Source organism: Ambystoma mexicanum, chromosome 1p, assembly GCF_040938575.1.
Source record: "Ambystoma mexicanum isolate Mex_15411 chromosome 1p, UKY_AmexF1_1, whole genome shotgun sequence".
NCBI classification, from domain to species: Eukaryota; Metazoa; Chordata; class Amphibia; order Caudata; family Ambystomatidae; genus Ambystoma; species Ambystoma mexicanum.
Window position 1 is genome coordinate 449,528,335 of NC_090921.1, and position 27,382 is coordinate 449,555,716.

The 27,382-nt window shown below is 47.6% G+C and overlaps 1 protein-coding gene across 2 annotated transcripts in view; it reads left to right on the forward strand.

The window, feature by feature from the left end:
• LOC138572602 (kelch-like ECH-associated protein 1A) overlaps positions 1-27,382 on the forward strand; it is a 550,201-nt gene that overhangs the window by 308,702 nt on the left and 214,117 nt on the right. For both annotated transcript variants that reach the window (XM_069649273.1, XM_069649274.1), the window contains exon 3: positions 19,842-20,047. In XM_069649273.1, coding sequence (XP_069505374.1) covers positions 19,842-20,047 — 206 coding nt within the window. The remainder of the gene's footprint in view (positions 1-19,841; positions 20,048-27,382) is intronic.

Below are 27,382 nucleotides of genomic sequence, written 5' to 3' on the forward strand. Positions count from 1 at the left end.
ATGTAACACGTGCATACTTGAATCACGATTGCAACTGTATTTTGAATCAACAGTTTGTGAATTGAATGTAGTATTACTTTCAACAGAGTGCATCACATTCGTGAGAGTTGCGAACGGCGTTCGCATGCGAGATTTGACATGTTTGAAGCATACCCGCATGTAATGCATGCCTTACAGTAACAATAACCTTTCTAAATCCATTGATGTTAGAACACATAACTGGCACTATTTACACTGAAGCACTGCTTTGACACACGGATGTTATTGAGACATGGCACTAACATTGGGCACTGACTTATACCTCGGTAGAGAGAAGGCTGGGATCTAGAAATGAATACTCCTGTGCTGCGCTCATTCTTTGGTCTAATGCTCTGGATATTTCTCTGCATGGTCACAGGTAGGTAGAGGTGAACCCACACCTCTCGTAGGGGAAACGTGGATCGTCCTTGTTACCTTGCAATTCTTAATTATTGTTGGTTCTCCTACATAAAGAAATTCTCACGCTAAGTGTGGTATTTCCAGTGAGAGTTTTTATTTGCTATAGTGTAGACACATAGGGCCTCATTACAACCTGTCAGGTTTGGACCGCGGTGATTCCGTGATGGCGGTAACAAAGTTTCTGTGTCCGCAAGGTTGCGGAAAGACCGTCCGATTACGTGCTATTGGTCGCGCGCACCATACGGATGCGGAAACGTTGTCACCGCCATCAAGTAAAAAGCCACGGAAATGGACATAGTGCTGCCACAAGTAGCGCAAAAACCGTGTCCACCTCCATCGCCACAGACACGGAGCCGGAAATACCATGACCGCCAAAACAGGAAACAGAGAGGCGGCCATCATATAAAGCACAATCCATGTGCCATCCAGAGTCAGCACAAGCGGAATCCACACTGTGATAAGGCAAAAGGGACCACCAGCATGTTTGCCAGGATTCCAGCTCAGAGGCAGTGCAAACAGAGCTTTAGTGAGGTGCAGCTAACTGGTCTGGTGGAGCATATAGTGGAGCATGCAGAGATGCTGTTCAGTGCCGATCAACGGCATGCCACACAGCAGCGGAGGAAGGAAGTTTGGGCCAAAGCAGCACGCAAGTGCACTGCTTTGCACGTGACTGTGAGGACCGTAAAGGACTGCAACAAGCGGTGGGTTGACCTCAGGCTGAGGGTTCGGGACCTGATCTCCACACACCGCCAATGCAGCAGTGGAGAACCCCCTTCCCCACTGAGGCTGCAAGCATGGGAGGAGCGTTGCAGCAGTGTCCTCCGCCTTGAGGGCAACCATGGGATCAGGGAGGCTGAGGCAGGAGTGAGCCCACCTGCAGATGCTGGTAAGTGGTGAAACATAAATGCCACATAAGAATATGTTGAAGGCATGACTGGGCCAAAGGAACTATTAACAACCCCCCCCCCCCCCAGCAGTGCATGACTGGGCCAAAGGACCCATTAACAACCATCCCCCCCCAAGCAGTGCATGACTGGGCCAAAGGACCCATTATCAATGCCCCCCCCAAGCAGTGCATGACTGGGCCAACAGACCCATCAACAACCCCCCTCCACCCCCCAAGCAGTGCATGACTGGGCCAAAGGACCCATCATCATCCGTATGGCAACCAATATCACAACAATGCATACCCCCAACAATCAGATGCATGTAACTAACACTATTGAATGATCAACCTGTATGATGCATGTGATGCACCCATCAGCCACCACCACAACAGTAATTGCATGTCCTCTGTGTCCCCACAGCCATGTCAAGTGACATTGATACAGCACAACAGGCCAGGCAATCTGCACCGGCACATGTCCAAGCCACCGCCCCTGCACAAGAGGATGCTGCCAGCAGTTCGCCATCTCTGCCCCCAGTACCAACTGCAACAAATGTGCCGGCCACCACCACCAACATCCCCAGCGTCTCCACGCTGCCTAAGTTAAAACAGATGCCACGGGAACCCATCGTGCCCACCCAAACCAACACAGAAGGCAGCTGCACTGCAGAGGAGGCGGCATGTAGTGGCAACAGTGCCCTGGCAGAGCACTCTGATACTGGGCCACAGGGGGAGATGCCCACATTTGATGACCTGGGATCCTTCCATCAGCTGGAGTTTAGTCCCACATCACTCCGAAGTCCCATGAGGACACCCACCCCATCTATGGCAGAGCTTAATTCCTGCATGCAGCGGATGGAGGAGCAGCAGGCTACCCTCACCCAGCTGGTGGAGAGGCAGCTCGAGGAATCTATGCTGCAGAGGGAGTGCTACAGCACGTCAGTGCGTCGCCTATCAATGTCCATTGGACGCTTTGCCAGCACTTTTGTCACTTTGGCACGCCATGTGCGGGAGGGTGATGACCTCCAGGCTCATAGAGTCCATGTTGATCGGGCATGCCATCTATACCTGATTCTGTGCCATCCAATACCACCACCCCATCCAGCTCCACTACTGCCAGTCCAAGGAGGCGCTCGAGTCGGCTAACGGGGCTTTCGGGCAAGGATGCACAGGCACAGAAGTGCACACGGAAGTGATGGCGTGTGTGGGGCACTGCAGGACACACTTGAACTTGAAGGGAGTGAGGGGTGGGTACGTTTAGGTGGTGGGGGGGTTGTTTTGGGTGTTTGAACATTGGGGCCTGGTGGGGGTGGGTACGTTTGGGTGGTGTATGGGCACAGGTGTACAGCTTCCCTAACCGTTGCACCTCCTTCCCTGTTGTTAATTCATCAATATATCATCATTTGAAATCAAAACATACATGTGTGGACATCTATCATTTCATTTGCAGTACAACAAATCATTTATTGTCATCACCATGTCCATGCATTGCTGTGAATGTGCTGTGTCTCAAAAGTAAATGCGAATCAGTTCATCCTGTGCTCTTTGGCCATCGAGTGCACCCCCAGGGGGAGGTGGTGCCATCCCATCCCCATCTCCATCTCCATCTTCTTCATCTGCATCTGGGGGCATTGGGATGTTCCTGCGCAGGCAGAGATTGTGTATCATGGCACATACGAGCGTGATTTTACCCGTCTTCACTGGGCTGTACAGCAGTGATCCGCCAGATCTGCTCAAACAGCGGAACCGGGCCTTCAGCAGTCCGAATGTCCTCTCAATCAGTCCACGTGTGCGGACATGTGCCCTATTGTACGCCTCTTCATGCCTGTTCCTTGGTCTCCGTACAGGTGTCATCATCCATGGAGTGAGTGCATATCCAGCATCACCTACATGGGATGTAGATGGGGGACATGTCAGTGTTTGTTGTATCATGTCTTCATCTGATGCTGTACTATTTTGTATCATTATTCATTCATGCTTGTGTGCCATGCAGTGGTTGGAAGTGTTTATCGGCCATCACAGTGGATGTAGCCAAATGGATATTGACCTACACATTTACGTGCATGTGTACTCTGCCCTGCGGGTGACATTTGATTGTGAGTATGGCATAGTGCAGTGATGTGCACACATGGCAGAGTCACTCCACTGTAATGAAGTAGTTAATGCAGGACGTCTCATTTACAGGCATCATGTGCATTGGGAGGGCAGTGTTCCATTTGTGGGTGGGTGTTTGCAGTGGCACAAGGTGTATGGGACAGTGACAGTATCGGCTGTGTGTGTCATGTGGCAGGGTGTGTACGGGCACACTGTGTTGACCAGTCATGTCTTCCTTTGTGATGTTTGGGATCCGCTGTCTATTTGGTTAATGGCAGGGGAGGTGATGCATGTGCGTTCACAGCGGCACACTCACATTGCTCATTGGCCTGGAGACACACACACCACTTCAACAGGGTCGGAGCATTGTCAGCTGTACTCACCTAATAGCCATGTGTTTTGTCCAGCATAGCGTTCCATGTACCGTGGCAACGTGGAATTCCGCAGTACCATTGAGTCATGGGTTGAGCCTGGCAAACGTGCGCAGCAGTGTGTAATCAGTAGCGTGGCATCACATACCATCTGTACATTCAACGAGTGATACTGTTTCCTATTGCGGTACACCATCTCAATTGCACATGGTACTGTCAGCTCAATGTGGGTGCAGTCAACTGCACCTATGCAATTTGGCATGCCTGCTATGGCATGGAAGGCCAACTTGGTGGCAATGACCTCAGGGAGGGTACGGTGTAGGGCTATGTGTTCCGACATATGGCGCAACAGGGCATCCAGTACCTGTACCAGGATTTTTGAAAAACAGGGTTGTGATATGCCGTGCAGCTCACCGACCGTGTTGATAGGTGCCAGTGCCAAGGAAATGCAGCACAGACACAACCTTCAGGAGGGGGGATGGCAGTGGGCGTGTCTATGTGGCTGCTGATGTCCTCAATCATGGCAGTGATGTACAGGATTGTTGGACGGTCCAGCCGGTATAGTGTGTGGATCTGTAATGGGGTAAGGTTCCAGGGTGAGGCCCTGATGCGTGGTATTGCAGGCTGCCTGCGGGGTTGTGCTGGCTGGACAATGGGGTTTGCCATAGGTGCAGGGTTGGCTGGTTGGCGCATGCGCCTCCTTCGCCTCCGCCTCCTCCTCTGCACCATTACTGCCATCATGTGCAGTGCTGCCTGTTGGTTGACTAGGCCCAGTCCAAGTGCTACTAGAGCTGCTGCCTGCATGGTTTTGTGTTGTGTTGGCCTGGGTGTGGCCCTTTTGTAGGCTCCCAGTGTGCTGCTGGGTCCAGCTGGGCTGATTTGGTGCACCTGTGCCCTGATTCAGTTCAGCAGGCACTGTTTAAAGTCATGTTCGCGTTGGCGGCGGTACCGCCACTGTGATCATGGTTTTAACGCCATTTGTCTGGCGGTGTTTCCGTGTCCGCGCTAGTTGTGATGCTCGCGGTGTTTCGTATTGCCGGTAACGGAGGGGTTTCCGTGGAGGTGGACTTTACGGGACCCTTAACTCCACGGTGGCGGCTGTGGGAGGTGCTATTTCCGGGGCCGCGGGTCATGATTGGGCGGACGCAGAAACGGTGCCGGTATGGTTATACCGGCAGCGTTAATTCCGGACCGGAGCACTTGTAATAAGGCCCATAGTCTAATGGTGGTCAGCTGACAAGTGTTTCGACCCCGAAGGGTCCTTATCAAGGCATCGCCTGCTGGGCGGGGGATGCTATCCCAGGCTGTGTCTCATAGAGAATATATGAGTATGGATATGTTTCTCCCAGGCTTGGGTCTGTTGTTGTCTAAAGCTGATGCTCTGTGGCCGTAGTATGTCTCGTACGCGGAGTGAATGATCTATGTGTCTATACTATAACAAATAAAAAGACTCACTGGAAATACCGCACTTAGCGTGAGAATCTCTTTATGTAGGAGAACCAACAATAATTAAGAATTGCAAGGTAACCAGGACTATCCACGTTTCTGACTTATACCTCCACACACGGACTTGGAACTTTACATGTTCTCTATAACGCCATGAAGATGGTATAGGGGGCACTTACAAAGGTGAAGGACACTTACTCCCTCATAATACAGAATGCTTTAATACATCACATTAAGAGAATTTTAGTCACAATAATTGGTGACTTGGTTGAAGGCTCACAATCATCATCATAACGGAATTAAAACGATATATAAAGTACATATGGCTATTTTCCCGGATAATTAACCTGTTTAAAGGCCTTTCTACATGTTCTCTCTCTATTTGTTATATGTTTGTCTTGTGGGTACACTGCTTATTGTGATCACTCTATAAATAGATATGCATGTGATTGCTATGAATTACATTTTGTTGAAATATGGATATATTCTTGGTGTGATCAATGATGGATAATGATGTACTGTTGACTAATTTAATCAGACAAGGCCCTGACGAAGGACTCAGTCTGAAATGCATTGGGCAGATAGTCGCATTTGCTAAACCAACCTTTTTTTGCTGTTGAACTTTTTGGGAATTTCTGGTACATTAAAACACTGATTTTGAAGATGTATGTCGTAGTGTTTTACTGACCACCAAAAAGTATTGAAAGAACATAATTAACCCCTGTAAGAGGGTGTGCAGCCCACACCGAAGGCCAACTTGCTTTGGTCTTTTTTCTCAGTCATTTATGGCACCTGACACAGTGGCACATATTAGTGGGCTGCACCTCACGAATAATTAAATAATTTTTTCTGTTCAAGCTATAAGTATTTCTAAGAAAACAAATAAAGAAGCGATGCCCACTCAACCACTATTTTTGTACTTTCCAATCTCGAACTCTGTGTCATTTGCATCTAAAATAACTTTTTCTGTCACAGAGGGCTTCAGATTCATTTTTGGACTTGATTTTGAATGTTGCTGGAGATGTAAGAAACATGGCTCTATCTTGTAGCATGACCCTTAGTTGGAAGGGGAAAATCATTTGGTACTGAATTCCCTTTTCATAAAGTCTGTAGGTTCTCCTTGCCGAATGAACTCGCGCGCTAAAATCCTGAAACGCTATTTTTGTGTTTTCAAACTGCAGCGGCCCCTTTTCATGGGCTGTTCTCGGTTTCCAGTCTCTGTCTCTGTTGAAGATCCAAGCAATAATGGGTATGGGAGGCTGGCCCAGCTGTGGTTGTTTTTCTGGCACTCAATGGGCCCTTTCTAGTACAAAGCAGGCTGAAAATCTCGGGTGCCCCAGTGTGGTCACTCGAAGGCCCTCTACAAATGCCTCAATGATCCCCCTTCTCAGTGCTTTCCGGCAACCCGCCTAGCCTTCTATTGCTATTCATAAACTGTGACTTCTAATCTTCACTCTTGGTGTGAATTATAGCCATGTTTTTGCAGGGTTTCCATACCGCGCTCCGTTTTATGGGATGTACCCTCACCGCATTGATTCTTTTTCCTGCTTCAGACATACTTCCACAGGGCTATGGAATTCTATGTCAAGATTCGGAGGCTCAGATTATGCTCTGATCTTCTCTTTACTTCTTGAGCAGCAAAGTATAAACAAATAATTATGAAAAACAATGCAACATAAAAACTACAATTCCCAACAACTGCAGTGAATTCGTAGTTCGTTTTTCATAAGTCCCCAACTACCATGTGACCTTACAGTCCAATCACATTTCACTTTCCCCTATAAACGCTGCATATTCCAAAGTCCTTCCTCTTTCTGCTGCTGACCGAACAACTTAATAACTTGCGCCCCAAACGGTAGACACCTTCTTATTCTTTATTTGGATCCCTCTTCACAACGTTGTTGTCTTCTGCTCTGCTCCTGTCAAAAAATTATAAATTCCATGACATATCTCCTCCTGAACGGGTGGGCAATCGCATAATCTCAAACATTACATTAGCATTTACAAATCATAATAGTCTTCAAAACAACATTTCTGTTACCATTCATCCATTATAGGGATTGAATTGGGTGGAATAATCTTTCGCATCCGAGTCTTTAATAGAATAATGACTTTCTGTAACGAATGTGTGGAAAATCTGTATTCTATGTCAAGACTCGGAGGCTCAGATTATGCTAGTTTAAAGCTTACTTGCCACCAACGACGCTATCTGTTCCACTGGTCTAAAATAAACATTCTTAAACGTTGTCTCATTAGACCAGTCATTGGCCTTCAAGATATCTTCCATGCAAGGCCCTTCCATAAAGGCTTATGATGCCATAGCACCTCTAGTCGAATGTGCTCCAAACTGTCCTATGTCAATGCCTGCCTCCGCCATGCACCATCTCACCCATCTAGCCAAAGTGGCCGAAGCTACTGCTTTAAAAGATTTCCTGATCGCTATCAACAGTTGATATTCCCCCATGGGTCTCACCATATCTGCTTTAGTTTCAAACGCTTTCAGACACGTAACTGGATATAATCTGGGCTTTTCAGGAAATGCCACTTATTCTACAGTCTTAATAACTGTTTTTGTCCTTTTCTCAATGTAAAATATAACGCCTGTAGGCGAAAAAGACTTCCTCATTGTCTCTAACTCCTTCACATCTGACATTCTTTTGCAGGAAATTAAACAAAGTAGTTATTAGCCCACAGAGCTTTCCTAGAAATATTCTCATTGTCCGGCCTGGCCTCAAACATCCTCAGGACCACACTCATGTCCCAAAGACGCGAGTACCTAGGATAGGTGGTCTCCTGCCCTTTCAATAATCTGCATATTAAAGCATGTTCACCCACTTGTTATCCTTCAATGTACTCATGACCTGCAGATATCGTAGATCTGTAAGTGTTAATAGTTCTGTATGGTTTAGCCTAAACTGCTTGTGCCGCCAGGAAATTCACAACGTGAATTATATCAGTTCGTACGGGATTAACTTCTCTCTCCATACACCAATTATTCCATCTTCTCCATGCCACTCTGTAGGCCTTCGCAGTTCCCGGGGCCCATGAAATCTTTGATAAATTCCTGAGCCGTCCCCGAAAGACCTGGCTTGGTGCAGACCTTCCTGAAATCGCCCATGCCATCAGGTTCAAGTTCCCTGATTGTACCAATGGGTGAGTTTCTCCTGTTGGACCTAGTACTATGACCCTTCTGTGAGGCAAGAGAATTGGAACATCGTACGACATCTCCAGCAAGTCTGGGAACCATGCTTGACCCCTCCAATCGGGTGTCACTAAAATCACTGTCGCTTACGGTCTCCTGACCTGTGCCACAGTACGTGCTATCATGGCGAACGGAGGGAAAGCGTATTCCTTGGGGACTTATGAAAAACGAGCTATGAATTCACTGCAGTTGTTGGGAATTGTATTTTTTTATGTTGCATTGTTTTTCATGATTATTTGTTTATACTTTGCTGCTCCAAAAGTAAAGAGAAGATCAGAGCATAATCTTTCACCTCTGAGTCTTTAATAGAATCATGACTTTCTGTAACAAATGTGTGGAAAATCTATATTTTATGTTGCAATGCTTCTACTTAATTTGTTAATGCACCCATCTTGCCATCCAGTGCCTGCAGAGTGCCCTCCATCTCAAAGGTTAGTACTGTTATATTGATGGCATTGGTTTCCAGCTGCCAAGACACTTTGTGACCTGTCACCATTGTGATGTGCTTCCGCTTTCAGAAATAACGAATCCCTGCTAAGGGCTCGTGCTGGTTTCTCATGTATGTGACCAGGTGACTGTTAATAAAAGAGACGAGCGGTTTCCCGCTCTTCAGTCGATTCCACCATACTTCTGCCTGATGTGGGCTTCTTGCAGCACTGCGCCTGGGCTGGTTCCCAGGAAGAGGGCCTGCCCTGCAGAGTCCTCAATGACTGCAGAGCCCCTGGGAGACAACTCTGCTCCCTGTTGCTTGTATCAAGGCAGAGGCCCCTGCAAGGCAACTCTGCCCCCAATGCATCTGTGCCCCACAGAACCCCTGTGTGGCAACTGCGTGTTGAGTGGCCTGGGTTCCCCCCAGGCCATGATCCGGTCGTGTGATGTCCAATACTGTGGAGTGAGACTGTGTAACCACGGTCCAACAGGGTGACCCTTGTTCCAGAAGGTGTCGGCTGGGTGCCCCTCGTAACAGTGTGGCTGGACTGGTGCCTCGGGCTCCAGACATAACCTTGGCAATGAGGTGGCCCGTAGCCCAGTGATGCTGGTGTGGCTTTCTGCCCTCCTGAAGAAGCTCTGTGGTCCTGTTTTAAGTGAGCAGCCTGTGGTGGTGTGTTTGCTCCGGGTCGGAGATGTAGGAAAGAAGAGCGCTGTCACTCCAGATCAGACCCAGAAAGTGAAAGGGTCTTCGATGCCGCACAGTGCCTGCAGCGGGCTCGAGGCTGTGGGCGCTTGCCTCGCTCTCACGGCAGTGGGCACTCCACCTGGCGCATTCCAGGGCTACTGGGCAGTGAAGTCAGAAATACTTCGGGTTCGGAAATGAGCAATTAATATTAATGGAGAAGTCCGCGCTCCTACTGCAGTGATCTCGGGCCAAGAGGCGGTGAATATTTAATGTGCCCCGTGATCGAAGCTTAATGGGGGAAAAAAAGAGGAACATTAATGAAGTTGCACCCAACTGGCAGTGAGTTCACCTGGCAGCAGAACCATGGGATATGAAGAGAGGGGTTTGCATGGCAGCCTGTGCACCTCAGTAGGGTTCCCGGGCCGATCTGGCAGTGAAAATGCTCCGTGCTGGAACTGTGACAGAATAAGGAAAAAAAAAGGAATGGGCTGAGTAGTGTGGGCTCGCTTTGCTCTTCTTACCAGATCCCTACCTAAATAATAAATCACAGGAAAGTGTAGGCCATAGGCATTTTATTTTCTTACAGAAAATACAAAGCAACAAAAATATATACGCTGCCATATGCTTTTGGGCACCTTGTGTCCAGTCCCGAAGTTGCCCAAGGCTCCACCTGAGTCCTTGTTATCCCTGGGCCTTCGTTCCTGGGCACATGCCGCCACACCTGAGCAGGTGTTATTCGTGCCCATTCAGGTCCCCCCTAAAAGCACCCTACCTACAACCCCGTTCCTGGAGTGCCCTAAAAATGTTGTCAGAAAAAAACCCCATCCCCTTCCTTGATATGTGTACCACTTCCTGGTGAAACATGTCTGGGTTGTTCCGGTGTAGTCCATGTTTTATGAAGTGTAGCCCTGTGCTCTTGCAGTACTTTTCTACTGATTTATTTAGCTTCTTTCTGGCTATTGCGATTGCGTGCCTCCTCTGTGCCCCATACCAGACCCTTCTTGGTATTATTATTTCTGACATGAAAATCTCGGTTTTCCACCAACTGCGGTTTATGCTATTCAACGACTCGCAAATGTTCCTCTGTAATTTACCCCTATTTGTGCTCACCAGGTCGTTCCCTCGGAGGTGTATAACCAGGTTCTCAGGGTTGGGGGGAGGAACGTGAAACCTATTAGGTCCGACAGCCTGTCGTGAATGTCCTCCCAGTGCATCCTCGAGAGGCCCCACCAGGATGTAATTGTGTTTTTCAAATGTAGTCCTTGCTTCACTTCTTCCAGCCACCTGCTTACCCGGGTCACGAAAGAGTGCCCCACTGTCCATGCCGATTTGTAGGGTCCAGCCTCTATGGAAACGGGGGAGATAAGCGTTTATATCAGTTCCTCCCTTATGTATTTTTTAAAACATTGCGACTTCCATCCCCCAATTCTTTTCACTCCCTTTGCTCCCAGGCCACCCGCCCATGCAGAGGTTGCCGCCCCTATCCTGAATGAGTGGGTTCCAAATTCGGCTGGATCCCATCCTGCTTTTGCCACCGCCTGTTTCAATACCGCCTGAAACTGGTACCTGCTGAGTGCGCTGCCGTCCTTATGTATTAATAGCTGCCCGTCGACCTCTGGTCGGAGATCTAGGAATTCTTGAGTGATGCATCTGGGACATTGGTCCTTCTCTCTTATGCAATTGAGGTCTGTTGCACTCCCCTTCCCTGTTTGGTCTGTTTTAGATTTCTTTAGCATTATAGACATCCCCTTGTTTCCCATACTAATATCCCTCCTTGCCAGACCGTCTCCTGCCACCGTATTACTGGCCACCAGTTCCCCTACCCTGAAAGCCCCGTAATATGCCAGTGCAAATGCTGCCCTGAACAGCGCGGTTTCGTACGTGCTGCTGCATGTATCTCGTAACACTTTTAACAGAATTATCAACTTCCCAAAGTTCACCGGCCTTCTGTTATCTGGTTTCTTCCCCTCTAATTTAGCCCATCCTCTCATAGCATATTTTATTCTAGCGCTGTCGGTTGGGTCCGGTATGCCCGCCACTTTTGTGATATATGCCACTGCCGCTAGGTGCGCTGCCGCCCAGCTTTTCTTTTTCCCTTTGGCAAATGCCCCTTTGAGAAATTCACACATTTTTTCAGTTGAAATTTTTTCCACCTCTTTTACACCTGTTTCCACCAACACATCTTTTACATGCTTTTCGTACTGCTTACCTGTTTTGTACGTTAGGGCGTTCCTGGTCAATTTGTCAATGACCCTTTCCGTTCTCCGATCTTCTCCCACTTCTTTAGAGTCGACCTTGTAGCCAACCGTGCTTTCCTTTCCAGTGCCTCCAACGGGACCCATGCCTTCCGCGGCGTGGGCGTTCTTTCCTTGTCGGCGTCCGGTCTCAGCTCCCTGAATTTCTCCCACTGAAAGCGAGAGATTGCATCAGCCACCACGTTTGCTTCCCCGGCAATGTGCCTCGCCCTTATGCATGTATTCATTTTTAGGCTTTCCAGCGTGATTGCCCGCATTAATTCCAACACTATTATGCATGACGCACTTCCTTTAAACGTGCACCACCGCCATGTTATCCGACCATACTGCCAACTCCTTGTTTCCTAGCTCTTACCCCATGCGCATAACGAGACGCATATTGGGAAGAGCTCGAGCAGCGTTAGGTTTTTTGTCCATTCCGCCACCTGCCATGTTTTTGGCCACTTGCCTGCACCCCACTGTTTCCCCAGTATTGCACCAAACCCAAGGCCACCTGCTACATCGGTGAACAACACCCTTTTCCCTTCCCCCTTTTACCGGTGAGCGCCATATCACCGACCCAATGAAGTACTTCAGAAATTCTGCCCACACTTCCAGATCTCTCTTGATTCCTCCCCCTAGCCTGACTCTGTGGTGCCCCATTGTAGCCCCTCTTGTTTTCAGCTCAATGCTTCTCTGGAACACCCTCCACTGTGGTATGACTCTTCCTGCGAAGTTCAGCTTTCCTGCAAGCGTTTGCAATTCTCTCACTGTCACTTTGTTTCTTCCTTGTAGTTCCTTTATTGTCTTCAGCAGATCTGTCACCTTGTCATCCGGGATCCGGCACACTCCCCTGCTTGAGTCAATTTCTATTCCAAGGAATTGGATAATCTGCGTTGGGCCCATCGTTTTCTCCCCCGCCAGTGGAAAACCCCACTTGCTCGTTATTTCCACAAATTTATCCAAGGTTGACTTGCATAGCTGTGAACCTTTGGGCCCTACGAATAAAAGTCGTCCAGGTAATGTACCATCATGGCCGCCCTCATCACTTCTGTGACTGCCCACTGCAAAAATGAACTTACCCTCTCAAAATATGCACATGAGATGGCGCACCCCATCGGGAGACATTTGTTGATGAAGTATTCCCCCTCCCAATGCATACACAACCATCTTTGAGATCTGCTGTTGACTGGCAACAGCCGTAATGCAGATTTAATGTCTGCTTTCGCCATCCATGCCCCTTTTCCTGTTTTCCCGACCAGTTCTACTGCCTCCTCGAAGTCTGAATATGATACTGTTGCATCGCACTGGGTGATGCCGTCGTTCACCGAGGCCCCCGGGGGGTAGGATAGGTGGTGTATCAACCTGTATTCCCTTCATCCTTTTTCGGCACCAGCCCCAGTGGAGAGCAAATACATTCTTCAAATGGTAAGGCTGTAAAGGGGCCCTCTACCCTACCCAGTTCTACCTCTTTTTCGGATTTTACTGGTCACTATATCTCTGTTCTCGGTTGCAGACTTCCGGTTTCTAGGAATGTCCTGCGCTCCCTGCCCAGTAAACGGGATGCTAAAACCTTCTCTAAAGCCTTGCCTGATCTCATCTGCTGTTTTTTGGTCTGGGTATTTCTGGAGCCACACTTCCATCCTCTCGATTTTTACTGGTGTGGCCCCCTTCCCCCCCAGCTCTTATTTTCGCGTCTCATCGCTTCTGCCGCTTGGAGCTGCGGCCCATGTGCACTTGGAGCTGCTGTGGTCACCCTTACATCTCTCGCACTTGTGGCTGAGCTTGCACTTCCATCCCCAGCTACAGGGTACTCCCTTCTCAAAATTCCGACATTGTCCTGGTTCTGCCCGTGTTGTCCCCGTGCTCCCGCTGCCCCCCCCTGCGATGTTGGGGGCAGGCTGCTCTGCCACCCTCTCTGTGACCCATAGTTCCTGCTCCGAAAATTTTGGTCTCCATTTCTGTCATAGCTGTATTCATATCTTCTGTTATTGTATCTATAATAAGCTTTGTAATCATTCTGCCAATATTGCCTTCTCTGCTGCCCTCCTGCGCTTCGCTCCTTGGAATCCCATTTCTCCTTCAGCACATTAAATATGTAGAGATTAAAATTTTCCTCATCTCATCCCATATCCGGAAAGCAGTCCATCTCCTTTCTGAACTCGTGATCGTACTCCAGCCATGCGTCTCCCCCAAACGCTGCGTGTACCTTCAGCACCCTCTGCTGATAATGCTACCCCGTTTTCTGGGAATTTCTGTAATATAATTGTAGACATTATGGTGAAGGCCGCCATCCAGTTGTCAAAATTCCTTACTACTGGCTCCTTTTTCAGTAAGCTTTTCTTGTCCTCCTTAATGTTCTCTAGTGCCACATTCATCCCCCTCTTTTGACAATCTAACAATGTGAAAATATCGATCAATTCCTTCCTCCATATTTTCCCCTTTACTTTGTCATTTATATACCAAGCCATTGCCTTCATTGACCTGCCCTGTGCATCATTACCCATGGTTGGTCTGCCATATTTCATCATGAGTGGTCTCCCAACTTCCGCCACTGCCACTGGCGGTACTGCCTCCGGCGGTGGGTCCCCTGCCACTGGAGCCGCTGGTGTCCCCGTTGGCAACACTGTTTGTGGGTTGGGTCCTTGCAGTACTCCCCCTGTGTTTGACCCTACTGGTGCACCTTGTGGCGCCGGGACTATTAGTGCCCCTTATGGCGCCGGGACTATTGGTGCCCCTTGTGGCGCCGGGACCGGGGTTTCCCTGGGTTCTGGCCCTGCCCCTCTCTGTTTCTCCCTGCTCACCACTCCTCTCCATTTTACCCAAGCCCTTAAATGATCCCTTTCTTCGTCATCACTGCTTTTTTCAGTTGAAGAATTCCCCTGCTGCCCCTCCCTGGATCCCTTATCACGTCTGCTCTTCTTGCCATTGGTTCTGGGCGACTTACCCGAAACCGTGACACAATTTTTAAACATGTTTACGACTTTATTCCCCACATTATTATTCACAGTACCTTTTGTTTTTATCTTTTCTTTTCTTCCTCTTGGTAGGTGCCTATGTCTGTTCCTCCAATCTCGTCGACTCCTCTCTCTCCCTCTTCTGTCCTTGCAGTACCTCGTCTTCTCCTTCGCTGCTGCTGGGCTCTATGAACAGCAAGGGTGACATTGCTTTCGCCCTTTCTTCCTTCTGCATTATCTCCAGCACCCATTGTGCCCCATATTCTTTCTCTGCCTTCCTTGCCCATGCTGAGAATTCTTGAGCCCTTTTTGCTCTTCCTTCCGCCATCCTTCTCGTCTGAATTCTGTCAGCCACGCCTTCCTGCTCCTCCACACCGTGTGTCCTCTGCTTCTCCTGCTATTCTACAACCGATCTTTCTCGCCTGTCTCGCCTGTCCGCGGCGAAAGTGCTCTGGTCACTTGCTGCTGGTATCTCTGCGTCGCTCCTGCTCCGGCATGGCTGGGCGAACTCGTAGCCACTGCGTTTAGACCGAATTAAGAGGATGTGGAAAATGCGTGAGCCCGCAAGAGCAAATGTTTTTCCTTCCCCTTATCCAGGCACTAAGAGCCTACCCGAGAGAGGTGAGCTCTTTACCTGGTTTGTGCTGCCTCTCCTTTTCCTGGCTTACTTACCTTTTGTTCCTTCTTGGGGGCCGGGTTTCCCCTCTGGCCCCTTGCTGTTATATTTCGCACCTTCCCCAGGTGCTGCTTCCTGCCCTTTCCTGGGCTTTTGTTTCTTGTGGCGCGGTTCGGACGCCCCTCCCTACGCTTTCGTACCGTTTACCTCCCACCCCGCGCCTAAACTCCCAGGCCCTGCATCGTCCCACATTTCATGCGGCCCGGGGCCTGGGGCAAAGATGCCGGCTGCGTGCTCCGGGTCAGAGAAATGCAATGCTCATAAAAGGTGCGTGGCCGCCCGCGCCCATTGTACATTGTGCGCGCCAGCACCTGCCATGCTACTGCTATTCCTGTTTTCCCGGGCCAAGTGGTGTTGAATGCTAAGAAAGGAAGCTGTGCGCCCTGCTGAAAGAGGTTTTGAGAAAGGACGTTTTGAACTAGCACGTGAGGATTGCAGCTCAATATGCGTGCTTGTGCGCCCCTTAATGCTGGCAGTGTCATGCCAACCACCCCTGCCTTTGGTGAGGAGTTTAGCGGCTGGTGCCACCCCAGGAAGAGGAAAGGCCTCCATTTTGTGGGGGGAGTGAAGCAAGTGGTCTCAGACACCCTGCCCCCAGTATTGTCCTGCTGCTTGCCCCACCATCAATGGACCAGGCCGATGTGTCCACAACTGCTTAGAGGACTCAATAAATATGTATCTTGATGCTGTGAGCCTGCATGTTATGAATATGCTTAAAGTGGCCCCTATGTGAAGCTGTGCTCCTGCAGATTGTCGGCATGCACTATATGGTGCCAGTAGCTGACAATGGTGTCATTAGGTGGTTGAAGCTCCACTCACTCCAGGTTAATGAACTGTCTCTTAGATTGGGGTGGAACTGACAGCATACCATCAGCAGTCCACCAGACAATCACCCTCAATTTCAGTAAAGTGTACTCAGTATTTGTTTTGTGTTTGCAGTCGCAATGTGTGTGGTCGTTTGTCTTGCTCTTCTAATTCCAGGTATTGCTGTTTTTGACTGTTCATTTATTTTATTTTATGTCCAGTGGTGTTTGTCATTGTTTCATTTGTTAAGAAAAAGGAGTATGGTGTGCTTCCCCTTTAAGGAATAACGAGCCCCTGCTAAGGGCTTGTGCTGCTATCAAATGTCTGTGACCAGGTGACTAAGTTAATAAAAGAGACAAGCGGTTTCCCTCTCATCAGTCGATTTCACCAGACTCCTGCCTGATGAGTGCTTTTTGCAGCGCTGCACCAGCGCTGCTTCCAAGGCAGAGGGCCTGCCCTGCAGAGCCATCCATGACTGCAGAGCCCCTGCGAGGCATCTCTGCCCCAATTCCATCTGTGCCCCACAGAGCCCCTGCATGGCAAATCTTTGTGTTGAGTGACCTGGTTGCCACCAGGACATGATTCGGTCCTGTGACCACGACCACAGTGTGAGACTGTGTGACCATGGTCCAACAGGGTGACCCCTGTACCGGAAGGTGTCAGCTGGGTGGTCCCAGCAACAGTGTGCCTGCTGCGGGTGCCCCTGGGGTCCAGCCATACCAGCGATGTCCCCTTCTTTATCACTCTCTGTGTTGTGCACTTTAGCCACAGCAAATTTACCCAACTTTGCTTGCTTGGGGGATTTCTTATTTGTGTGTTTCGTGGCCAGTAACAAGCATCAAACTGTTTCAAGCACTTCTAGCTTATTGCAGGCATTTGGCGAGTGCTGGGTAGGCGCCAAGGATTGCTATTGCTTTATAGCTGTTGGCAGTGCGATCCTCAGCGGCAGATACGTATTCACCAGTCTCCGTGGCTGTGCTGTTTGCCTGCTAATATGCAATGGTGCTGTGGTCACCTGTGCTACTTTCTCACCGTCTGTTTTCTTGCATTCCTATGGGTCTCACGAAGAGCCTGCGCCAACCTCCATTGTTCACTGCTCAGCACCCGCTCCAGGAGTATGCCGGAGCCGCCAATCTGCTCCTTTTTCTTCGGCCACCAGGCTCACCACACAGTAGCTTGCCGTAGCCCCGTAGTGTGCCCCAAACGCCACAGTCACCGAACCGCAGCTCTCCAGGTAGCATTGGAGACTTCTGGTCCCTCTGCTGGTCACCAGTGCAGGAGGAAGGGCAATATTCTGGCAGTTGGCTACCATATTCGCTTCATTCAAACCGGCATTTTTCTTGTGACTTGCTAGTGCTGCCCCTCCCGCTCCCCCCCCCCCACCTCAACGGGAAGCAGACTTACCTGCATTGGTAACTTGTTTGAGGAATCGGATGCATAGCAGCAAGGTTTTTCCCTCTGCATTTCTGCTTCCTGTCTGACGATGATCTGGCTTCTCGCGGTGTGCGGCCTCCAGATGTGGAGAGTTTCCCTGCCAGCTAAACTAGGGATTTAGTTGTGACCACTTCATACGTAATACTGGCTATCTTGGACATGAAGCTTGCTTAAAGGAATAAACAGCACAGCTCCTTGTGTATGAGGTGAAGTGGTTGACATTATTTTGTCCTGTGATGAGGCATGCTGAAGCTTGCTGGACAACTTTGAGAGGGGCTACTGTGGCATCTGGCCCACCGTCCAAATGGGAGATGACCTAAGCTTTGATATCTGAAACTCGGCAGGTTTGAAAGGCTTGACCTTTCAAAGGACAGCAAGGTAGTTGCATACTGATCGGGTCTTCCTGATGATGTGTGCTTTGAATAAGAGCTCCTTCAGAGAAGGGGCATGGATCTGTGAAGCCTCTTGTCAATCAGCTGAATTCTGGACTTTGTCATCATTGATGGGATTTTCTAGGAGAACAACTTCAGTATTTGTTGGTTTGGACTTAAGGAAGGGCCTTGACATCAGACTTTCGAGGGACAGATTTGAGTACATGCATGTTGTTGATAGCATTGATGTTTAGATAAAGATTCAGGTCATCTGCTCTAAACTGGCTCAGTAAGTGAAGCGCTTGCTGCTCACCTATAAAGCTTAAACATAGCAGGAAATCAACCAAGTGCTGTACATGGGGGACGTGCCAGGGAATGTGAGATTGCAGGGGGGGTTTACTATATCTACTTATACCCAAAACTGAATTAATTTAAAGTAACCAAAAACCCTGTCCCTAGATGTATGCGTGCTCAGAAATTCCACTCCTAAACATAGCCTACAACTCCAGCACAAATGTATGGACCTATGTTGACAATACAAACAAAAGTAAATTATCGTTATTTACTGTGTCCTTGTGTTCATTAGGAGGGTGCTTCTTTGACTGACTATAGCTCAGAGGGCATTATGCGAACCAGCCAAGTGATCTTCTCTGCTCCTTACTGCACCTAAAGCTTGTTCTTACATTTTCATGTGAACAAATCTGCCGGGATATTCAGCCCTATCTCCTACCTACAGACCTCAGATTGGGTGTGCCATGTTTTGTCATTTTATTAAACAACATTCAAGTGATGTCAGTCTTCTAGTTTCCGCTTGGTCTCCTCTCAAAATAGTGTTCTTCAGTACAGCCCACTTGATTGTGTGTGGAAAACATTATGACCACATTATCCAGGCCTAAAATGTCTCAATTGGTTGAAATTGGAGGCCATTATGCAAGTGAAAGTTCCCTACAACAGCATGCTATCAACACTCCACTTTTTCTACAAAAATGGAAAAAACACCAAAGGCTCTATTAGTTCCAACGATTAAAAGATCGGTCTTTTCCAGCTTCCATCGCACATACCCTCCTCCATGAATTACACTTCTGTTACTCCGAATTTAAAAAAATTCTTTCCGTTAAGATTTTCTTTTGAAGCTGCCAATGACCACACCCCTTCAAAGTTTCAAATATTACAATATCTGTCCCTAAATCACTTGTTTGTGCTTTCTTTCATTTTAGAATTGTGTGGTTTCTTTCTCCAGCAATTCTGTTCCAATTCTAAAATGAAAGAAAGCACAAACAAGTGATTTAGGGACTATTGTTTAAACCTGGTAGACATAGTGACTTAGAGGCTAGCACCTGACCAGAGATTCTCACCGGCATAGTGACCCACTGTATAGTGAGAGATTCAATATAGAGGTTTATAAGTAGAGTCTGTCTATCATCCGATGTAGTACAGTAAATCCTTGATTATACACCACCAGTGTGGGCACAACGGATCATCATATATGTGGCAGTAAGCCTGTAAGCGGAACACAAAGGCTGCATAACAGGGCTTTCTGACCATCTGCTTTGCTCACTGGCTCTCTGTCGTTGGAACCTCGATTTACAAGCCTCCAAATCAAAGTTTCTCCTTAACAAGGTTGCTACTATAGCTGGCATTAGCAGGTGCTGGTTAATCCTGCTATTGGGATATGGATAAGAAAACTCCTGCATACCTTTTCATTGGCCGACATACAAACTGCACAAATAATATCTTGGTAACATTATTGTCTAAGCTATAGGGATATTTTCTTTAAAAGTCATTAGTAAATGCATGTTCATCTTTTATAGGTACGACCCGGATAGTGACGTCTGGATGTTTGTGGCCTCAATGTTTGTTCCACGTATTGGAGCTGGTGTAGCTGTATGCAATGATCTTTTGTATGCAGTTGGCGGGTTTAATGGAGACCATCGGTGGGACTCAGTTGAGTGTTACCATCCGGATGAAGATGCATGGCATGTTGTTGCACCCATGGAGATTGCTCGAAGTGGAGCAGGTAAGTGAAGTGAAAGTATTTTTTTAATTGATTAGAGGGATAGATCTTAAATGACTTTGATGACACCAAACACACAGCATTTTTTTTATTTAAACCTTTTGCACAGCAAACCCTGAAATGTATCACTTTTAGGTGCTTCCAATTTGTATCGCATCACATTACAACTGGGGGTCAAAAAGATTGGTTTTGTATTTGCCAGTGACACATTTATCACTGTCCCCTGCCAAAAGCCATACCATCTGTTTCCCAGTTTCGTAGGAGCCTTCATTGGCTCCCTGTACAGCAGAGGGTCATGTTCAAGACCCTCTGTCTGGTTTTTAAATGCATTCATGTCCTGGCTCCCCTATATCTTTCATGGAAGATTGCAGTTTATCACCCAAATTCTTCAATTCGATCTCTGGGACAATGGGGGTCATTACGAGTGAGGCGGTAAGGAGTTAACGGTGCCAGTAATGGTGCCGGAGCGATTAACCCCTTACCGCCTCATTACGTGTCTGCTCGCGGGAACCCGCTAAGCTCGCCTGGTAAAACCAGGCGTCCTTAGCGGGTCCCGCGAGCAGACCAGGGTGCTAACAACGGGCCCGTTATTAACAGACCCGTTGGTAGCACCCTCCCCATTCCCATTGAGCCCTATGTGTGCTCAATTGGGAATGGGGATGGCTTCCTTGAATGAGGAATTACCGGGCCCTCCAAGGTCAGAATGGCCCTCTAATTCCTCATTCAAGGAACCCAGACCTGGTACACAGTAAGGGGGTAGCCATGCCGCTAATAGCAGCATGGTTACCTCCTACCTTATAATGACCCCCAATGTCTTTTGGTGGTTGCATCATCCAGTTCCATCTCTTGAGAAAACAGATGTTTCTCTGTAGGCCTGCAGACCTGGAATAAGTTGCCAATTGACTTACAAAAAATTGATGCTCTTAGTAGCTTCAGGAAAAGTCTTCAAACAAACCTATTTGAATAACACCCCTGATGTGTCCTGGCTCCCTGTTCAACCACTTTTATTATCTGCGCCCACATGCAGATTCTGCATGGTTCCATGTTACAGGCGCTATACAAGGTTTAAAACAAAATCAAAATCTATCATATTTGCCTCTCTACCAGTCATGGAATGATTCTGGCTAGCAAAGGGTGACAAATCCTTAGATGTCACTTATCCTTGAGGGGGAGACCCTGCCTGTGAGGCCAGAGAGGTGAGGTCGCTATCTGATAGTCCCCCTAGGGTTAGTACACAGCTGGAGGAACTCATGGGGGAGAGACCATCTAGGGTGAACGCGGTATGACATCCTTCGCCCAACACCCCACACACCTCCATACCCCCCAAAATAATCCCTAACCAACCCATGTGTATGTGTAGGGCCATGGAGTTAAACTCTACTGAGACAAAGAAGAACATAGACTACCTTAAGGAGACTGGGAAGACTTGTCTGATAAATAATGAGACAAGGAGGAGGTGTGAAGTAATGAACGCCCCGTGGAACAAAGATGAATGTTCCAGTCTTCTGCTGGGGATTGTGCAATCAAGTAACCAGTTGTCTAACAATAGAAGTGAGGAAGGAGTAAAGAAAGGAGAAGGACAACGCAGATGGGAAATCCGCAAGGAATCAGTCAGCAAGGATGAGCCCTATACTGTTGGGGAGATCTGCCGGTGTACAGCGCGAGAGTGGAAAGCACGGAACGGTAACCAGGGAGAGCAAGAGCATGGCGGGTAGACGCCGAAGGAGTTCTCAGTTCGCCACAAGAAGACAAACCAAATCCAGGAGGACACACCTGCATCAAGATTGCAGCATAGACCAACATGCAAAGCAGCAGAGGTGCAGCCCAAGCCCTGGAAGCTCCGTCGGCATATCAAAACCCTAAGAGAGGTAAGGGGAGATACGAAAGAGTCGGGTGGTTCTCTCAAGAACCAGTAACGGCAGGAAAGTTATTGGGGCCTGCACTCATGAGAAAAGAGTAATATAAGCCATCTTCTTTTTTGCATTACCTGGCAGGAGAGTGAACCAGGTCTGCCAGAACCAAACCATAGAAAAACACGGGTCTGAGGCCTGCACCTGAAAGAAAAGAGAAATATAAGCCATCTTCCTTGTGGCGGTGCCTGGTATGAGAGTGAACCATACCTGCCCAAGTATAAAGACTGGGAAGCCAGGACCTGTGACCCTCAAAGTAAAGTCAAGAAAGGCCAGGGGAAGGGAGTCATTCCCCGTGGGGCTGTGAACTGTGAAACCAATTGAGAGAAAGACCAGGAGAAGGGAGTCATTTCCCCCTGGTGTTGTATAGAAAACAGTGGAGCCAGATATCTGGAGAGGGGAGTCCTTCTCCTGGTAGTGGTACCTACAAGAGGGATCAATCAGTGATCCCAGGGGAAGGGAGTCATTCCCCCTGGAGTGAAGAACTAGTGAATTTTCTGATGCAGAGTGTTAATGGATCGGCAGTCCTTTGTGAAATACTAAAACCTGGGGAAGGGAGTCATTCCCCCTGGTGAGGAACTTGCAACCAGATCTGTGCCATCCAGTCCAGGAGGAGGGAGTCATTCTCCTGGACCAAGAACATTGGTGCAACCTTTAGTTTAGATATAAGTGTAAGGGACAGAGATAGGGAGGTTTGACACAGGAAAGTGGACTCTTATAAGTTACAAGGACATTCTGACAGACCCATTAGCACTTTAGTTAAGGCAAGGAAACCCCTCAGAAGCATAGGGAAAGATAGGTAGGAAATGATAGGTTGCATCTTTATTTCTATACTGAATAAAGGTCTTAAACCCCATACATTGGACCCTTTTGGTCGGCAGTACAGCTAACCTTACCCGCAGTCCAAAGTCCACCCAGATTTCCCTTGTTTCCCTCTTGTCTAACTTGTCTGACTCAGTCATGTCTCTCATCGCTGTTCACAGGGGCAGGAGTTCTTGGGAAGAGTCAAAGTCTGAATCTTGCCAGGGTACTCAGGACAACGCCCAGTGGCAACTGCTATCCTTCCTGGGTGACGCGATCAACCATGGTGAATCTCAGAGCCACAGAAAAAAAGTACATATTTTGAAGACCTGCATGATCCGGCCAGCCGTTCACTCTCCTGGGGAGAGTGTTTGTCGGGGCAAGGAGGTGCTGCATCAGTCACAAACCAGTCTGGTTGGTCCCTCATTTCCTGAGCTGAAAAAACATGGTTTTCCTTTGTGGCGTCTTTCTGCACCATTCCTGCCTAGTGTTTCCCCTTTATTCTACTTGTATTTCTCACCTATTGAGAGAGGTAACTTGGAGGTTTATTGTGTATGACTCTTAGGGTTCCCAGGAATAACCATATTTCAGAATGAACCTGGCAATATTTGATGTTTGCACTTTATATTTGGTGGCAATACCCATGTTTAAAAGGTTCTTTGGCCAGATGGGACATCCAAAAAGCACAGACGCCTTGGAGTTCTTTTCAAAATGTTGAATTAAACATACAGGAATGTTAGCAGTTTTCCAATGAAAATGTTACCCCTCCTCAATATGGATCTCCATCTCTCATCTGAGTCTGCCCAGATATCTCCTCTGCCTGGTATTTCCACGGGATGTTGTCCACCTCTGTCTAGATATTGAGAGTCGGACCAGGAACCTTCCTTAGCAGATCGTCCTATGAGAACCTGTCTGTGGTTTGAGACTTCTGAGATCTTCAGATGTTGGGGTTGGAGACTGTTGACCTGTCTGGTTTGTTTCTGGCATGAAATGAAGTTGAGAAACTGTATGACTTATCCAAACTAATAAGAAAGCCATGTCTGAGAAAGGCAAGAGAACCATTGCTATGTGGTATATATAAGAACCTTTGTAACTTATTGGAACTGTGAAAGCAAGCAAGCACCTAGAAAACAGAGAGTGGCCATTTCCAGGGGCATTTTTGTTAGGAGAGGGTCATGCACCAGCCGTCAACAAATAGACCAATTGTTTTGAATTTGGTTTCCTTAAATTTTGATGGTAGTAGGGAGAGGCAGATAGCGTAGGTTTTGGACAGAGGACAGAACCAGTTTATGTAGGGCGTCCTGACTAGCACCTTTTATTTTTAGTTGTTGGACAGGGAATTGCTCTCACAGCAATTGGGCTAGTTAAGGGATTTTCTTATTCGTTAATAAAACCTAACGTGTTTTGCAAACCTGTCCAGTTGTCCGCCTACTTTAGCTGATCCACCACTCTCCCTAAAAATCATTTTAATCCCAACTTTAAAAAATAGGAAGTGTAATACTTGCATTTCACAATTTTATCTTTAGCATTGGTATCAGCTGTCTAGTCTGCTTTCAACATTAGTGCTACTAAACTCTTTGCCCATGAAGTCTGTAACAAGGGTCCCAAAAAGTTACATGAAAAAAGGAATGGATTTTTCACTTGTATTCTCGAAATGTGTACAAAATAAGTGAATTGAGGGTTCAGGTCTAGGGGTGGACCCTGCATCCTTTCTCCCATCTCTCTGACAATGGTTCACTATGCCAACAGGTCTAATGACAGTACAGATTTATCTCCATAGCCAGGTGACCCCTCCTGTCTAGTTCAGCCGTATGATATCGAGGATGAAAAGCCATAGCCTTCTCTATCTAGCTCCCACCGGGATTTTCTAAGTGACCTAGTGCAGGGGTAAAAATTAACGGTTGCAAGCTACTAGCCAGCCAAAAGAAACCGTTTTGCCATCTCAATTCTAAACATAAAAACAGCACACTATTTCTTACTTGGCAATAGTCATTATCACTAGCCAATTTGCAAATTGTGCACCCTGACCAAGTTGGGTGGTCTGATTTCTCTGGTATCCTTCTTCCAGATGCATAGGCGTAGGACATGGGGGGGGGGCAGGGGTGACAAATCCCCCCACAAATTTAAGTGGGGGGGATATGATGGCATTTATCCCCCCCAGAAAATGTTAGTGCTGTGCACAGTGCCCACGATTCTTGTGATTTCTGTAACCCGTTTGCAATACACAGAGGAAGTTGCTGTCAGAAACCTTTGTGGCGACTTTTCAACTTTAAGGGCCCGATTCATGGATTTTTTTTGCACCGTTCAAAGTGACTTTGCACTGCCAACCCAAACCCTGATTAATGGAACTGGGCAAACTGTATTTTTGCAGTGCAAAGCCAGTGCCAAGTCATTTTGTACTGTAAAAATGACGTTGCACTGACTTTGCACTGCAAAAATACGCTTTGCACAGTTCCATGAATCAGAGTGTGTATCAGCAGTGCAAAGTCACTTTGAACTGGGCAACAAATTCCATGAATCGGCGCGCAATCACTAAGTGCATCATCTGGCGCTGGCTTGTAACACGAGGCTCTCGTGAACATCTCGAGGCATCAGATGGGCTTGGGCTGTTGTGCGCTACCCTAAGTTGTCTACTATCTGCCCATTTTCAGAAAGTGCTGATGAATTCGGTCATTCCCCACCCCCTAACATATGCCCCTGGAATGGATCCTTTCCCCCATGCTATTTGATCTCTGAATGTAGTACCTGCAGTCCCCTGCCCTTTTATGTGTCATAGATGTGCATGCCTTGTCCCGACATGGCATCCATCTCTTTATGCGCTACCTCTAGAAGATGACGTCGTGGATGATTTCAGACTTTTTTAACCTTAACCATTAAAACTCCTCTAAATGAAAGCCTTGTCTTCTCTCTCGTGCCCATCTCTCCAAGTCCAGTGAAATTTGTGATCTAGCTTCCAGGATATTGGTCCTTTGTCACCTCTTACCCTAATGGATCGGTCCATTACCCGATGTATACCCTTGTGACTCATAGTGCTTTTATACAGATGAGTACCCATGAAATTCAATGGAAGCCGTGGTTCAGGCATTGCATGAGATTGACAAGCAACTATGTTTTGGGAGGCTGTTCAGTCTCTCAACATACAATTCATTGGCAGATGCTACTTTCTCATGCCCGGGAAAGCACAATCATGATGTTAGCAGAGCACATTTTAAGATACATTAAATTCCTGCTGTTCATGCTACTTCCACAATTCTCACATGGCTGTGGGGAAGATGGCTTGCTTACTATTGCTACGTCCACCTTCTAAAGCCGCCTTGCACAGCGAGGAGAGTCTCTAAAAGACACTTCAAAATGCCATATGGGAAAAGCATCAAAAGCAAAGACGATAGAAGCGGGCATCATTATGTGGTGGAAGACCAAGCCCCTCTGTGGTTAAGACATGCGCTCTATAACATAGGACAAACATTGTTATGGAAATAAGGCACTGACAAACATGGCCGTTAGCAAGGACAAGGACTAGTACAGTGACAGGGGTATCTAGGGAGTTTAGAAAATGTGTATTCTCAATTCCCCCCATACCTACAATGAACCACATTAACAAATGTATGGCCATATGTGCTGTGTTGTGATGTATGATCATTGGGTTGGTTGTTCCATTGCAGAACTGACCCTCACCTTATCTTAGGAATGCTTGTCAATGTCTGACTTTCATGGTGAAATTAATGGCACCTGCCCACCTTCCAGGATCCAACTCATTGTGGACATTTTGCTGCATTTTGTTGTAGCATTCATTTGGGCGGTGAGGTGTTATTGTATTTTTTGTTTTAATTTCTATCAGTATTTGGGAGTTGGAGAAGGGGTAAAACGGGGTGATGGATCTGCCCCCATGAAAAGTCCATAAAATGCGTGCTAACAGCCGGCATTGAGTTGGTCATCTATGAGTTGTACCAGCTCCAACTGTGTAAAGTGCATTTTTTGCATGCAAAGTCAGGGCAAAGTCATTTTTGCAGTACGGTTCCATGAATCAGGCTTTGGGTCGGCAGTGCAACGTCACTTTCAACCGTGCAAAAAATTCCATGAATCGGGCTCAAAAATGTGTCTTTACATGACTTTGGCGACAAGTCGGGATCGACACAGACTTCCCTGCAGCACTGATGCAAAACTCTCTAATGACTATCAGTGCAAAATAGCACAACCCGGCTGCCATTTCTGCCACACCCAGGTAAACTAGCTATTCCTTGGAGCCAATGGCATAGCTGTGAGAATCAAACAGATAAACTGCCAGATGGCACACCTCCAACCACTGCTGCAGATTAGGATGTATATCAGTATACGCTAAAGTCATTAACGTGATAAAAAAGTGATTTGGGAACAAAGAAAGCATGACGCGCTGCACACAGGCAGGTTTTCCAAGTGCAGATGGCAGGATTGGCAATGCGTACTCTCCTTCCGCCCCAGTGTCAGCATGAAAACCAGATCAAATAATCAGTTTATTATTTTTAGATATTTTCCGATTACATGAAGTAATCATCGGAAACCTTTCAACTTTGTATTTATTGAAAGCTCCTTCGTAAACACACCATTCTCAAATAACTTGAGTCACCCATAGCCCCACTAGACCAATGCA